At 42.6% G+C, this 16,328-nt stretch overlaps 1 protein-coding gene across 1 annotated transcript in view; it reads left to right on the top strand.

Moving 5' to 3' along the window:
• LOC111961540 (leucine-rich repeat transmembrane neuronal protein 4-like) overlaps positions 1-4,655 on the top strand; it is a 130,560-nt gene extending 125,905 nt beyond the window's left edge. The window contains exon 3 of the mRNA XM_023983893.2: positions 1,115-4,655. Coding sequence (XP_023839661.1) covers positions 1,115-1,420 — 306 coding nt within the window. The 3' untranslated portion in view covers positions 1,421-4,655. The remainder of the gene's footprint in view (positions 1-1,114) is intronic.
• The last annotated feature ends 11,673 nt before the right edge of the window (positions 4,656-16,328 follow it).

Genomic DNA, 16,328 nt, shown 5'->3' with positions numbered 1-16,328 from the left:
GGGGTGTTCATGGGTGGCATGGTGTGTGGGGTGTTCGTGGGTGGCATGGTGTGTGGGGTGTTTGTGGGTTGGCATGGTGTGTGGGTGTTTGTGGGTGGCATGGTGTGGGGTTGTGGGTGGCATGGTGTGTGGGGTGTTCGTGGGTGGCATGGTGTGTGGGGGTGTTCGTGGGTGGCATTAGTGTGTGGGGTGTTTGTGGGTGGCATAGTGTGTTGGGTGTTTGTGGGTGGCATAGTGTGTGGGTTTCTGGGTGGGCATGGTATGTGTTGTGGGGTGTTTTGTGGGTGGCATGGTGTGTGGGGTGTTCGTGGGTGGCATGGTGTGTGGGGTGTTTGTGGGTGGCATGGTGTGTGGGGTGTTCCCACATATTGTTGAACTTCCCAATTCACCGCTTTATTGACAATGTTTTGATCCGAAACGGATCTTCCTCATGTCTTTCTCAATGGTCCAAATCAGATGTTGGGTACTATACTTATATGTAATGTAAATATATAATACATATAATTCAATGTAAATCCTATAAATTAAAAGGGCCAATTTGGGTACAATCAATTAGCTTAATTTCTCAGAGATCAAATTAAATGTCAGCAAAATCATTTTGCGGGAATGTTCATCTATTCTGTTTTTAACTACAGAAAAGATTTCAGAATAATCTGAGATGGTGGGTGTCATGGCTTGCTGAAATGACAAGTGACTGTGATATGTGGTTGTTCCACCTAGCTTTCTTATGATGAATGCACTAACTGTAAATCACTCTGGATAAGAGAGTCTGCTAAATGACTAAAATGTAAATGAATGACTCATTTAGGGAATTGATACACATTGTTATTGTTTTCTGACAAACGACTCACTGTTTGACAAAGATATTTTTTTGAATTGTAGATATTATTATAATTATTGATGATTATTTGTTCCCAACTGCTTGTTGATATCTAGAGTGCTCAGAGCTCTCAACAAAAAATAGAAGCATTTGAGATTGACATCTCTGATGTTTTTTTCTCTCTGCCCCTCCTCTCCCTCTCCCACCTAATTTCTTACACATTCTCTCTCTCTCCCTCTGCCATTCTCAATCCCTGCGTCATCCTCCCTCTCCCTCCCTCCCTCCTCTAAACAGGCCCCGCACCAGATGGGAGCCCTAACATACTACCGGTATGAGCAGCCTATCGTGGACTACTGCCAAGCCCATCAGCCCCTGCGGCTCAACATGGGCTACGAGGGCCCCCCGCAGGGCTTGGAGGAGCTGGGGCCACGCGAGAGGGCCACCATACAGACTGTAGCGCTGCCCACTGTGCCCTCTGCCACCATGGGGGTGAGGGCCAGGCCCCGCTCACCGCCCTCTATCCTCAGAGTCCCGTCCGAGGGCACCGGTGGTCCCTTCCCTCCCCCAGAGCGCACTACCACGCTCACCTTTGGACGCTAACAGCTGGAGCGAGAGGCTGTCATTTGAGGCAGGGTGGGGATGCCACAGATCCACCATGACTCTTGAATAGAGGGCGATGGAGCAGAATGGTTCTTTGGGGCCTTTTTTAGCACATTGGCATGGGAAGCCATAAGGGGGCGGAGGTGAGGAGAAGAAAACAAAAAATATATAAATTTACATGGCTAGATGCCTTTGGCATCTGGCACCCGGAATGTGACCATTATGAAGGCTGATGCATCCTGGGAGTTCTGCTATCATCTCTCTTTATATTTTCAAACACTTCAAAGTGGCCCTCCTGCTCCCCTCCTCCTGGCTCTTGGGAAACTTGAAACGTGATGCAACATGCATGACACGTTAACATTAACATCGCTTTGGTTACAGCTCTGGCCCATACAGCGACAACATTGTCGGGTGCCTGCACCAGGGAATGGATAATGACAGTTCTTTCACGCTGTGTTTGGAGTGAAAAAGGAATGTGCAATAAACAAGGTTTCTGGAGGAAAATGAAATGAGGGAGATATAAAGAAAGAGAAACATCATGATACAAAATCATGTTAACCAGAGCTCAAAGGCTTGCTGTTATTCTTATTAAAATTGCCAGTCAGTGGTCATAATGCTATCTAATGGGAATCATTATTTCATTAAAATGAGCTAATTTTTTCTAAACAGGAGAATGACGTGGCGAGGGAAAAGAAGTAGACCATTGTATGATTTCCATGGAGGTCACAGTCTCATGCTAAGTTCTATTCATGTGCTCATGTCATACCAAAGATGTGTTATTTTAGATGTACATACTAGCATTTGTTTTCTTTATTCTTTTTGTTTCTGAAAACATCCAAACTGGTACACATTAAATACACGCTTTAGATGGTTTACTTTTTATAAATGTACGTCTGCCACCTGTATACAGATATGTACAACCAAACCACATGATATCGTCTACGCAGGCTGCCGAGGCCTGTGTCTGTAAATGGTTGCGGAGTCTACTCAGTTTGCCAAGTTGTCATTACAAAAAGATCATTTGATGTAGTCCAATCTATAGGAAAAATATAGGAAGCATGTGTAATGGCTTGTCAAGATTTGGCAGCTGGCTGGAATTGGCCCACCATGTATTATACTCTCTATGATCTGGGGAATTCATGGGTTGATATCTATCTCATTAAATCCTTTAAATGGAATAGCTGGAAGTGAAGTATTAGGGCAGAATGAAGCTCTTTAAAATGCCAATGCTTTGCGATGCTCAGTTTGATCAAATTGGGAAAAGCAGTTAACAAGGATGTCTGCAGGTCCTTCGAGGGACGTCAACTGAAGGTCGAATCTCTTACCACCTGTAAAGGCCTAGCAAGCCATTTTACATATTTGATTTTTCAAAGCAATGCTTAATTTTCTTGTAACTGTTTGTGAGGTGACCGGTAGGTTGGTATTCTGGTGGGTTGGTGATGTACTGCTCCTGTGCTGCCCACTACTCCCTCAGAGACAGTGCAGACACAGAGCCCAGTGCCTCATGGGGGCTTGTTGGACTGGCTGACACGTTGATGTTCCTTCGACCTCCAGATGAACTCACTGACTGTGGTGGACTGCCACTGGGGATGGATATTGCCTGTTAACAACACAGCCATTTGCCAGCCAGTGTGCCTGACAGTGTTCGGACTCTAACCAGATGAATGTGGACACTCTCTCTGTCACCCATGGCCACTATTGGACATCCTTAACCATTGATTGATGGAGTTGATGATGGACTTGAACATTTGTTGTGGTTGCTTTCAACCGGCATCCCCCACCCTCCTTACTCCCCATGTCCAAATAACAACATGCTATGGTAATTTTTGTATCTGTCTGGATAATTGTCTGTGGTCATCACTGGCCTGCCACAGGAGAAGGTAAGGGCCGGGATATGGATGGGAGAGGGAGGGGGGTATGCTTTTGTGATGTTTCTTGACCTGGGAGCAAAAGTGACACTTTTTGAGATGATCAAAGATGTCAAGAAATTCTATAAAATACTCAATCAAAAGGACAAAATCTATCTGGACTTATTAGTCTTGTAAATATAGAAAAAAGTTACATATTTCACTTCTTCTGAAACACAAACTGCTTGTGGCCAGAAGAGGAGCCTTATCCACAAACCAGTGTGAGGAAGGGAGTCTGTCCTGAAGATGGCTTTGGGAGGGAGGTGATGATTCCCACCATTTGCTCTGCTCTCCTTGTTTTAATGATGAATATGTTTCTAACTGCTCCCACATCCCTCCATCACATCCCTCCATCATGTCCCTCCACCACGTCACCATTCTTGCAGAGATAGTCTATCACTGAGGTTATTACTCATTTCTGATGGTCACACTCCCTACCAGAACCACACATGACAGGGACATTGGAAGCCCTAACATAATGATTTGAAGTGTCAATCATTTGAAGTGTCTGGCCTGTAGTAGAGTATTTTTCATAGCAAGCTTCAAATAAGCCGCTGTTACTATTATTATTACTTCATTCTCACCCCCGTTTTCTTTGTACAAGTCATTATTTCGACACAAGTTATTTTGAAAAGTTTTTTGTTGTGCCATGATAACTTTTTTTTCATTTAATAATTGACCAACCCCTAAGCAAACACAGAAATAATGCTCTTATAATGATATCATGATCTCAAAGTTTTTTCAGGTATGCCCCACATATTACATAAAAACTGTCTCAAAATGGTTTCTGACTGCAGTGCTGGTTTGAGTTTAAATTGTAATAAATGTTGAGCAAATGTCTTTACAAATGGCACATCTCACTCTCAGTTCTATCAACGTCTTGCCTTACTCTTTATACCTACCCTGCCCCCTGCCATCAACCTGGCCTGGATCTCATAACTCCCCTGCTCCCTGCCATCTCCCTTTCCTGGATGTCTTAACTCCCCTGCCCCCTGCCATCTCCCTGGCCTGGATCTCTTAACTCCCCTGCCCCCTACCATCAACCTGGCCTGGATCTCATAACTTCCCTGCTCCCTGCCATCTCCCTTTCCTGGATCTCTTAACTCCCCTGCCCCCTGCCATCTCCCTTTAATAGATCTCTTAACTCCCCTGCCCTCTGCCATCTCCCTGGCCTGAATCTGATACCTCCCCTGCTCCCTGCCATCTCCCTGGCCTGCAATCTGTACCTCCCTACCCTCTGCCATCTCCCTGGCCTGAATCTGATACCTCCCCTGCTCCCTGCCATCTCCCTGCCTGAATCTGATCATTCGCTGCCCCCTGCCATCTCCCTGGCCTGGATCTGACTACTCCCCTGCTCATGCATCCCTGGCCTGAATCTGATACCTCCCTGCCCCCTGCCATCTCCCTGGCTGAATCTGATACCTCCTGCCCCCTGCCATCTCCCTGGCCTGAATCTGATACTCCCCTGCTCCCTGCATCTCCCTGGCCTGAATCTGGATACTCCCTGCGCCCCTGCCATCTCCCTGGCCTGAATCTGATACCTCCCTGCCCCCTGCCATCTCCCTGGCCTGAATCTGATACCTCCCTGCCCCCTGCCATCTCCCTGGCCTGAATCTCATGTCTGTCTTTGGTGACTTTGGTGAACCTGTTTTATAACATTCTAATTATTTCCCGCATGCTGACCTTTTAGGGAAACCACATCCTGATATGAGGGTGTGCACTGAACTAGAAACAGAAAGTATGGAGAATCTTTCCTGTTTGACATGCCCTCGAACCACAAAGACATGTTTTCACACATACACACACACACACACACACACACTGGTCACTTTGGTTTCTCTCAAGCAAGCTGTTCACTGAGCCCTCCATAGCCATTCCTATCCAGAGTAGATTGCTCTAGCACAATGGGCCCTCCATTATCCATGCAGTCTGTATGCATATTGCAGAGAGAGAGGCTTTTGTTGGATGAGGTTATACCCCAGAGAGAGGCTTTCCTCTTCTATCCTGGTAATACGTTTCTAGACCAGTCTTCATTATTTAGTTTTCTTCATTAATATGTTTCCTTGAGCAGTAATCTCTTAACAGCAGTCCAACAATGGTCAAAGCGATTTCACCCCAATATGTAATTGGAAGGTGAAATTAACACATTGTGATCACAATTAAATTAGTAGCTAATAAGTAATCGGTTTACCATTATCTACATCCATGATCAGCACTCATAAGGCCATTGGAATTAAAGGACCCTGCTGTCTTGCATTAACTTGTCTTTTGGCCCATTTTTCTTATGCCGTACTGTACGGGCCTTTCAGCACCGGGACTGAACTTCAGGAACATCTGTGCTAGCCCAGCAATGCCGACAGGCTTTGTTTTTTCCTCTGCTTTATTTCTTTTGGGTTCTGTTTTCCCCTCTACCCCCACCCTCCGAGTCTGGGCTCAAATCCCTGCTGGGAATAGATTTTGCTGAAGGGGGGCTGAATGAAGGTCTGAAGTGTTGCAGGGAAGCCTTTCATATTTCCTTGTTTATGCTCAGAGGAATGGCTAAATGCAAATCGCTAGGGGGAATGGGGAGGGGGGAAGAACAGAAATTAAGGAAAGGGGTAAGAACAAGGGAATTGTACTGTATTTGGTTAAAACAAAGGTTCCACGTCCCATGCACACCAGGGGATGCTATCCTAACACCTTGCTACACATCTACAGTAAACATGTAGGAGGCGGCACACAGTCACCTGCCTATCTCCTAAATCCTTCCACACCTTGGCTGTGTGCAGTCTTATCACGCCTGGTGCACATGGCTGAGGATGCAGTGAGCGGTCTCATCATTGTACTCTGCAACTTCCCCACAGGGCCTAACATCTGCTGCTGATGTGCCATGGCTTTTGTTGCCCAGGCTCTGTCACTGCTGGTGCACACCAAGTTTGTGGTGTCTTAAACCTGGCCCTTATATCTCACCATGGCTCCGGGCTCTGCAGCACCTCAGCCTCCCTGCCATCAACACAACACATCCCCCATCCAGTTCACCTGAGGCCAACCACAGAGCTTCAATGGCTTCTAAGTGATCAATAGATTTGAAAAATGTATTCCCAGCCAGATGTGGTTTTGGGTCGTCTTTTCTAGTCCCTCCCATCCATCTCTGAGTCCAACACTGGGGTGTTATACAGTTACAGTAGAGGGCCTCTATAGGGCCCAGAGCATGTGGAGACCTGAGGCATACAGGACAGTAGGAGGAGCTCTTACATCCCTGTAATTCCCCTGAATCAATGTCCCATTACGGATGTTCAGGCCAGTCTTTTTACCTCCCCATTGATTGCTATTGTTCCATGCTGTTACATATTAGCTGTAAGTCTTTAACCTTAATCCCTATTGTCTTGACCCTGGTTTGTAACCATTGCTTATGCCAAAGGGCAGAGTAAAATCTAAGAATAACCATTAACCTCTGTCAGAGAAACAGGCGATATTTTGGTCTGACAAAGCATGTTTACACCCCTAATTGGATTTCTGTTAACAGAAAACAAGGAACACTACTTTCATATAGACTACATTTTACTGCCACAGTCAATGTAGAGATGTGAACGTATAGTAAAACTGACAGAAAACAATATTATCATATTATTTTTCTCCTTGCCTGCTCCAAGCTTCTCCACACTCTCCCATCCCACCAATATCCTCTTATTCCTTCCATGATATTTCCATGGGAATTCCTGCTTTTCCCTCTCATCCATCTCCTAAGGAGGGCATTGATTTCTGTGGGATGTAAATATGCGCTGCATTGTTTTCTTCTGTAGTTGGTTTGTTGTTGTTTTGGTTTTTATATTTTATTTTTATGTACTCAGACCTAAAGCGGTTTTGTGGAGACCTGGTCCAAATGCAAAATATGGCTCTTTCGTTGAGTATATTATTGTCAGAAAATGTTTTGTAAAAATTTTGATGATGAAATCTAAAATAAATACATTTAAAGATTAAAATGTTCACCGCGTTGTTCCTCTGTTCTAGTTGTTGATACCTTACCCTAAACCACCAATTATGGTCTCTGAATATTATTCTGCCATACAGTAGCTCAACATGTATTGTATATGTAGTTAAACATATTCTGAGACAGCAGAAAAACTCCTAATTTCAGAAAAGCAATTAGGAAATATCAACTACAAATATTTAAACTGATTATGTGAGAAAAAAATAAGCACATTTTCATAAATACTAAGCTTAGTCTCTCATTTCTGTAATCCCTTCGGGCAATATAGTACCGTCAGTTCATATACGTACACACGTCAACATATCAGCATGTTGGAGGAATACGACAGCACTGTTTACAGTCCAGCTTGTAGTTGCTTTCATGGCAAGAGGCATGACATCTTTTGCCTCTCAATCCAATGATTATACATCCTCAGAGGATATGTTAACATTCTGTAAGTATGGAGCAATTACATGGGTAATACATCATTCATAGAAGTGGCGATTTATTTTTTGCCAAGCAAAAGCAGTTCAGACATTATCGTCAGAATGAAGACATAACCATGTAAACAGGTGTTAGTCATACATTGGCAACACTTTCAAACAACTCATGGTTCCTTATAACAGCCTACAACAGACTCTACAAGGTTCGAAAGCATTCCACAGGGATGCTGGCCCATGTTGACTCCAATGCTTCCCACAGTTGTGTCAAGTTGGCTGGATGTCCTTAGGGCAGTGGACCATTATTGATACACACAGGAAACTGTTGAGCATTAAAAAAAACACAAACCGGAGGTCTTGACAAAAACCGGTTCTCCTGGCACCAACAGTACTACCATACCCCATTCAAAGGCACTTAAATATTTTGTCTTGCCCATTCACCTTCTGAACGGCACACATACACAATCCATGTCTCAATTGTCTCAAAGGTTAAAAATCATTCTTTAACCTGTCTCCTCCCATTCATTTACACTGATTGAAGTGAATTTAAAAAGGGACATCAATAAGGGATCATAGCTTTCACCTGGATTCAACTGGCCAGTCTATGTCATGGAAAGTGCAGGTGTTCTTATTGTTTAGATACTCAGTGTATATAGGCCTACTTACAGTACAATTCTTTTCAAGTCACCATAGATGTTTATCAAGTGATGCACCAGTCTGTTTGGCCTTCAAATATCCACACAAACTAATCAAAGTGCTTTTGATACAAACTGATTTATTTCCAGTTATGTTTTGAGATGTATGCCTGATCATAATGAAACCATGCTCTGGAAATGGCCTCCAAAAGAAAGAAGTCAGTTAATTCCTAGCACTGCACATACTTTGTAAACCCCAAAACATAAAAGGGTATTGTGCAGCTGTCTGCCAGGTCAGCCTCTCTTACCTGACTGCACACAGCTCCCTAGTTTTAATCTGGAGCAAATGGCACACAGCTTGGGGCTGATTGGTCAGATGCCTCCTCTGTATTCCGACAGTGATTTTCTCCTGACCTTTACCGCTGTGTGATGCTGCCCATGGTTTCACTGAGAGGCAAACAACAAGAGGAGGAGGAGAAAGAGAAAAGTGCTGGGGTGGGGAGTTGAGTGGATGGGGATGCTCTCTTGAATACATTGTGATTTATTATGTTGTCCAAGTATTACAAAGCTGGCAATGCAGTCAATTATTCTATTGCAGCATGGTAACATCCGGTCAAGTAATGGATTTTATGTGCAGGGAGAGAGGAATCTATTTTACATGTCATTGTTCTCAGAGGACCTGATGAGGGCCACCGTCTCAGTACAGTCTGAACCTCATGTTTTAGGAGCTGACTTCCCTAGAACAAACACATAGTATTACCCTTCTTGAGCAATAGAAGACGGGCTCATCTCCCTGTTCCTTTTGGCAGATTCCTCCACCATCCCATGTCCTCTCACTGACCCTATGTTCACACACACACAAACTAATACATAGGAGTTTGGCCACCAGCGCCGTTTACTTCCAGGTCAACATTTAATATTACTGAGTGTTCCGTTTTTTTTATTGTCTCGCTTTTTCCTCCCTTGTTTCTCTCCGGATGTTTACCATATGCAAATGTTTTTTTTGTAATTGCCTTAGAGGATTCTCAGTGGTAAATAATACAGGATTACGGTATGCTTACCAGTATGAAATCTTACTGCAGTACATAATGGATTACAGACTCAGGAGATAAGAGAAAACATCCATGATGGTGTTAAGGGAGAATATGGTGAGATGGCAGAAAAACATCTCATGCAATCCAATAATATGTCATGGACTGTGTAGAACTGAATAATATAAATAGATTTAATACTAACAACCCCAAAGTCAATAGCAATTATTTTTGTTGACAATAAGTCACTCACCAAGGAATTCACATTTTACATACAGTAAAACATGGCATATTATAAGGCCTAGATTCAATCAGATCTGCCATTACCCGTGATAACCAACAACTGGGTAGCATATAATTGTTTTTGTTTAGCGTTGTTCGAGGTGTAACTGCGTTGGAGCTGTCAATTCAGCCAGCAGCTCCCTACATTATACCTATTGAGGACATTGCCATTGGATGCACAGAGTTGCATTAGTAGAAATCGAACACTGGAATGTGAGATGCAATCTACACCTTGATTAGGCTGATAGAAATCCTTATTATTTTGTTTAATTATATTACATTTGAGTGTCATTATTTCTATATAGCCTACACTTTCTCATTCTAAACTTCTAATGTGGGTGAGACGGGTGTGGCTTCGTGACAATGACCACAAGAGCAGCCGCTCACCGATTTGACAGCTCCAGCTCAGTTACGCCTCCAACATAGCCTAAACAAAAACTATTTTATGCTATGCAGTTGCTGGTTATCGTGGGTTAAGGCAGATCTGATTCAATCTAGCCCCTAATGAAATCAAAACACATGATGAGTGGCAGTGGGAATTCAATTAACAGAAAGCAGGCAGAAGGAAAACCTGTTTGGTAACGTTAGTCTTTCAGGTCTATTTCCATTTTTCCCCCCAATTTATATCAACATGTCCAAACACCATGTCAGCATGTGACTGACTCCATTTTGTTTTTAATCTTACCTTGCTATTTTATGTTTTTTTTAAACATTTAGTTGGGGTAATGACAGGCACCCTGCCACCAGCAACAGAGCACTGCAGAAAGCTTAGACAAGCCACTAATTTATCAGCATAATAGGGCAAATTTATCAAGGCACATTGGTCTCTGCAGGGCATGGATTTGAGCTGGCAGGGGTCTAATGGCTGAAGGGGGGGAAATATTTATCAAGGCGGCGAGAGATGACCACAGAAGAGGAGGGATACATAACCTTCAACCTCCAGCTACTGCATAGCTGGGAGAGAGAAGGATTATGGGAGATACAGGGAAGCAGACTCTTGGGTATTGTTTGGCTTTGGTCCCTGGGAGGAGAGCAGATGGCACAGTTAGAAGACTCATTTATATATGTTTGATCTTTGCCTTTGAGGAAAGGGATTGAAGCCCTATGGATAAACTGTAGTGTATATAGGGCCATGGGTTTGCTGTAAATCATTATGGTAAGTAGTTATCAGTGGTGGAAAAGGAACCCAATTGTCATACTTGAGTAAAAGTAAAGATACCTTAACAGAAAATTACTCAAGTAAATGTGAAAGTCACCCAGTAAAATCCTACTTGAGTAGAAGTCTAAAAGTATTTGGTTGTAAATATAGTATAAATCATTTCAAATTCCTTAGCTAGAGGCTCGCGCCAACACTCAGACATTATTTATAAACAAAGCATATGTTTAGTGAGTCCTCCAGATCAGAGACAGTAGGGATGACGATGGATGTTCTCTTGTGTGAATTAGACCATTTTCCATTTTTCAAAACGAGTACTTTTGGGTGTCAGGGGAAATGTATGGAGTAAAAAGGTCATCCTTTTCTTTAGGAATGTAGTGAAGTAAAAGTAAAAATTGTAAGAAATATAAATAGTAAAGTAAAGAAAAAAAGTACTTAAGTACTTTACACCACTGGTAGCTATAGAATTATTCCAAATGTAATAAGTCATTGAGGGCTGCATTTTAACAAACATAACGCAATGGTAAATCTTAGTGTAACGTTCTTCGTCGGGCGAAAGAGAGGAGGACCAAGATGCAGCGTGGTGAGTATTCATTTTAATAAGAATACTTGAACAAGAACCAAAACAATAAACCAACAAACAGACGACGACGACGACGAAACAGTCCCGTAACGTGAACACAAAACACAGGAACAGGAACAATCACCCACAACCCACAATACAAAACAGGCTACCTAAATATGGCTCCCAATCAGAGACAACAACTGACACCTGCCTCTGATTGAGAACCATATCAGGCCAAACACATAGAAATAGACAAACTAGACATACAACATAGAATGCCCACTCAGATCACACCCTGACCAAACAAAACATAGAAACATACAAAGCAAACTATGGTCAGGGTGTGACACTTAGCACTGGCGGTAGCATTATACTTCTGGTGGCAGTGGAGGCTGCTAAGGGGAGAATGGCTCATAATAACGACTGAAATGGAGTGGAATGGAGTGAATGGAATGGTATCAAACACATGAAAACCATGTTTTGATACCATTCCATTTACTCCATTCCAGCCATTATTATGAGCCATTCTCCCCTTAGCATCCTGTCAGAGTCTAGGTGATGTGAGTAAGGCGGAGTCAGGCGCAGGACACAGAGATGAGAAATAATAGTAACTTTACTCAAAAATAATCTTCCAACAAGGAGAACGAAAATCCAGAATGACATGAACGAGACAACTGACAACAATAAACATGCACAAAACCATGATGGCTCCAGATGGTTAAATAGGGAAATAATTTAAACGTAATGGGAACCAAGTGTGTACAATACAGACAAAACAAATGGAGAAAGAAATGTTGATCGGTGGAGGCTAGAAAGCCGGTGACGTTGACCGCCGAACGAACAAGGAGAGGCACCAACTTCGGCGGAAGTCGTGACACAGCCTCCACTGGTCTAGTGGTGTGTCAGAAATATTTAAACTATATTAAGGAGCAGGAATTATGGGTGCAATAACTGGCGGTGGTGCAGAGGGCTGTGTTTTTGATGAATAAACAAGTTATAGGTGTGTTGAACCCTGGTTACTTCAAGTTGTGTATTTACAGTCTTTTATGTATTGCGTTGTTATCAATTCCATTTTGAATGTTAGCCATTTATAGTCTAATTTGTTAAATAGCCTACAGAAACAAATTAACAAAATATAGGCCAATCCCATATTTGCAGTCCACATTAATTGCATGGCTTTAATATGGACATATGTTGTTAAACATAGCATTCACACTGATATAGGCCTACTGTAAAATGAATTAATTCTGAGCCATGCCAAAAGTTGTCAAAAAGCAAGATTATACTCACTATTGACAATACCTAAAAAGATAGTGATTAATTCTAATCAAATTAGAATAAAACAAAACAACAACTTACAGTTAAATACAGTAAACGCTAAATACAGTTACATGTACCATAATTGCTCCCCGTGGGCATATAATATTAGGCCTAAAACAACTATGGAGGGTTTACGCACATCCAAACTTTTCCTATGAGCTGGAAATAGATCCAATATTAAGAGACGGTCCACTCACCGTTATAATGCTCCCAAATATAATGTTTATAAACCTAATGGAACCATTTTACAGAGGCTACATCACCGCTACTTTTAATGTAATCTCAACTGCCATCTAGGTCCTGGTTTTGCTATTAGATGAAGCACAGCGATAACACATTCAGGAAAACTCCACCCCAAATCTATATTTTGGTATTTACAATCTTATGATGCTATTGCATCATATGACACTGTGTTTGCTAACTGAAACTGGCAATATTGGCACACGTTTTTAAGGACAAACCTCAAATATTTCCACCTCTCCCACCTCAGCGCAAGCAAGCTGATGTTAGACAGGTAAATTACCAATCCTGGCGCAAAGGTTGGAAAAAAGAAGAGCGCTGGCTTTTACAAGTCGAAATTGTCAACGAGTTTGCATTTGACACTTAACACCAGTCGAAAATAGAGCTCTGAGTTATAGAGAAGCATATTTTCAACCAACCTGTAGATATACTTTGACCATTAAATTCCTTCAAAGATAACTACCGGTGAGTAATAATGTTTGCTTTCTTGATATCCTTCCTCCCAGACACAACTTCCGTCTCTAACTTCAGCATCAACGTCATCACAGGTCAGTCCCCTATCCCCCTACACCAGTCTCTATCAGCATCAACGTCATCACAGGTCAGTCCCCCTATATCCCCCTACACCAGTCTCTATCAGCATCAACGTCATCACAGGTCAGTCCCCTATCCCCCTACACCAGTCTCTATCAGCATCAACGTCATCACAGGTCAGTCCCCTATCCCCCTACACCAGTCTCTATCAGCATCAACGTCATCACAGGTCAGTCCCTACTATCCCCCTACACCAGTCTCTATCAGCATCAACGTCATCACAGGTCAGTCCCCTATCCCCCTACACCAGTCTCTATCAGCATCAACGTCATCACAGGTCAGTCCCCTATCCCCCTACACCAGTCTCTATCAGCATCAACGTCATCACAGGTCAGTCCCCTATCCCCTACACCAGTCTCTATCAGCATCAACGTCATCACAGGTCAGTCCCTATCCCCCTACACCAGTCTCTATCAGCATCAACTCATCACAGGTCAGTCCCCTATCCCCCTACACCAGTCTCATTCAGCATCAACGTCATCACAGGTCAGTCCCCTATCCCCCTACACCAGTCTCTATCAGCATCAACGTCATCACAGGTCAGTCCCTATCCCCCTACCACAGTCTCTATCAGCATCAACGTCATCACAGGTCAGTCCCCTATCCCCCTACACCAGCTCTATCAGCATCAACGTCATCACAGGTCAGTCCCTATCCCCCACACCAGTCTCTATCAGCATCAACGTCATCACAGGTCAGTCCTCTATCCCCCTACACCAGTCTCTATCAGCATCAACGTCATCACAGGTCAGTCCCCTATCCCCCTACACCAGTCTCTATCAGCATCAACGTCATCACAGGTCAGTCCCCTATCCCCTACACCAGTCTCTATCAGCATCAACGTCATCACAGGTCAGTCCTCTATCCCCCTACACCAGTCTCTATCAGCATCAACGTCATCACAGGTCAGTCCCCTATCCCCCTACACCAGTCTCTATCAGCATCAACGTCATCACAGGTCAGTCCCCTATCCCCCTACACAAGTCTCTATCAGCATCAACGTCATCACAGGTCAGTCCTCTATCCCCCTACACCAGTCTCTATCAGCATCAACGTCATCACAGGTCAGTCCCCTATCCCCCTACACCAGTCTCTATCAGCATCAACGTGGTAATCAATGTGGTAATCTGTAAGGTCAGGGAGTCCAAACCCTTTAGTCCCCAATCTGTTTGAGCCAGAGAGCTCAACATTACTCCTCCTTGGCAACAACAACAGCAAAACAGAAGAAAAAAAAACGTTTGAGAAACAGATATTAAACAGGAAAAACATGATTTTCTGCCTTTCGTCTTTGAAAATGTGTGGTGTGTTATTTTTAGTTAGCTCTTGTTTGCATCAAGGCGGCTGTCTCCTAAAGAGATGCATCACACCACAGCGATGAGAGCAACAGGCATAAACCAGCACCTGTCACTCTGTCCTTTGTGGATTTGCAACAGTGATGGGTCGTTCCATGAAATTACTCAGTTTGTGTCCCTTTGATATTTTAAGTAGAAATTGTGCACCAAAATTGAATTTTAAAACCCTGTTATATTAAATGATTTGCCCTAATATAGAGAATAACTCTGTTACATGAACTTAACTCTCGTTTTTATATGGTGAAATTATTCATTAAAAAAACCATAAAGAAACATTGAACATCTAATAGTAAAATAATAGTTCAAAAAGCAGGTGAGCTGGTTCTGCTCTTCTTGGCCATTTTCTAGTGTTTTGTGGTGGAAAACTGTATGGGTTGAGAATAACACGTCGATCCTGTTGCCCATAGATAGACAGGCTACTTAAATGTTTTGGGGAATCTTGCATTCAATTTAACCTTCCTGTTGCACACAACAAGCTTCCATTCCTCCTGTCACAAGGGGATTTATGGCTGATTTAAAATGAAATCGTCAACCCTGTTACTTTATTTGGCACTTAATAGGCACTTACTATAGTCATTTTGTTATTTAACCTCTTGAGATGGGAAAACATGTTTTTATGAAGTTGAACATGTTCTCTTTATGAAATAATGTTAGAATGATGTGAACGACCCCGATAAAGTATCATCTTGAGGCATGGCTTGTCCTAGGCTACACTGAGCTCCCAATCGATTTGTCCTGTTCAAAAACACATCGTTTTAGAACAATATTTAATAGCATAAACTCAACCTACGCCTGGTCATAGAAAATAGGTATTACACTTGTATCTAGGTTTATTGTATTCCTAGAGAAACTATATCATGTAGTGGAACACAGAATAGCTTGAGTAGCATCTCTGAATACATTTTGTGAATCATTTATACTAGTATTCTAACTGAGGCAATAACTCCCTTACTGGAGCAACGGAGGAACTCAACAGAGAACTGAGATACAAATCCATAATGCCCTCGCTTGGATAACACTCCTTCTGGTAATTCCATGAAAGAACACATAATGTGATGCTGGGCCGATTGTGCGCCGCCCTATGGGACTCCCAATCACTGCCGGATGTGATCCAGCCTGGATTCGAACCAGTGACTGTAGTGACACCTCTAGCACTTTTCTTTATTTTTACTATTTTCTACATTGTAGAACAATAGTGAAGACATCAAAACTATGAAATAACACATATGGAATCATGTAGTAACCCAAAAAGTGTTAAACAAATCAAAGTGTATTTTATATTTGAGATTCTTCAAATATTATTTCATAGTTTTGATGTCTTCACTATTATTCTATAATGTAGAAATAAATACTCTGATCTTGTAGATTATTTAGGTTTAGGAAAGTATTTATGAATCATAAAAAACAGGTTTGGAGAGCCTTTACATACTAAATATA

The sequence above is a fragment of the Salvelinus sp. IW2-2015 genome, linkage group LG4q.1:29, assembly GCF_002910315.2.
Source record: "Salvelinus sp. IW2-2015 linkage group LG4q.1:29, ASM291031v2, whole genome shotgun sequence".
Taxonomy (NCBI): Eukaryota; Metazoa; Chordata; class Actinopteri; order Salmoniformes; family Salmonidae; genus Salvelinus; species Salvelinus sp. IW2-2015.
Note: the sequence above shows the minus strand (reverse complement) of the source record. Positions and strands in the feature narration are given on the sequence as shown.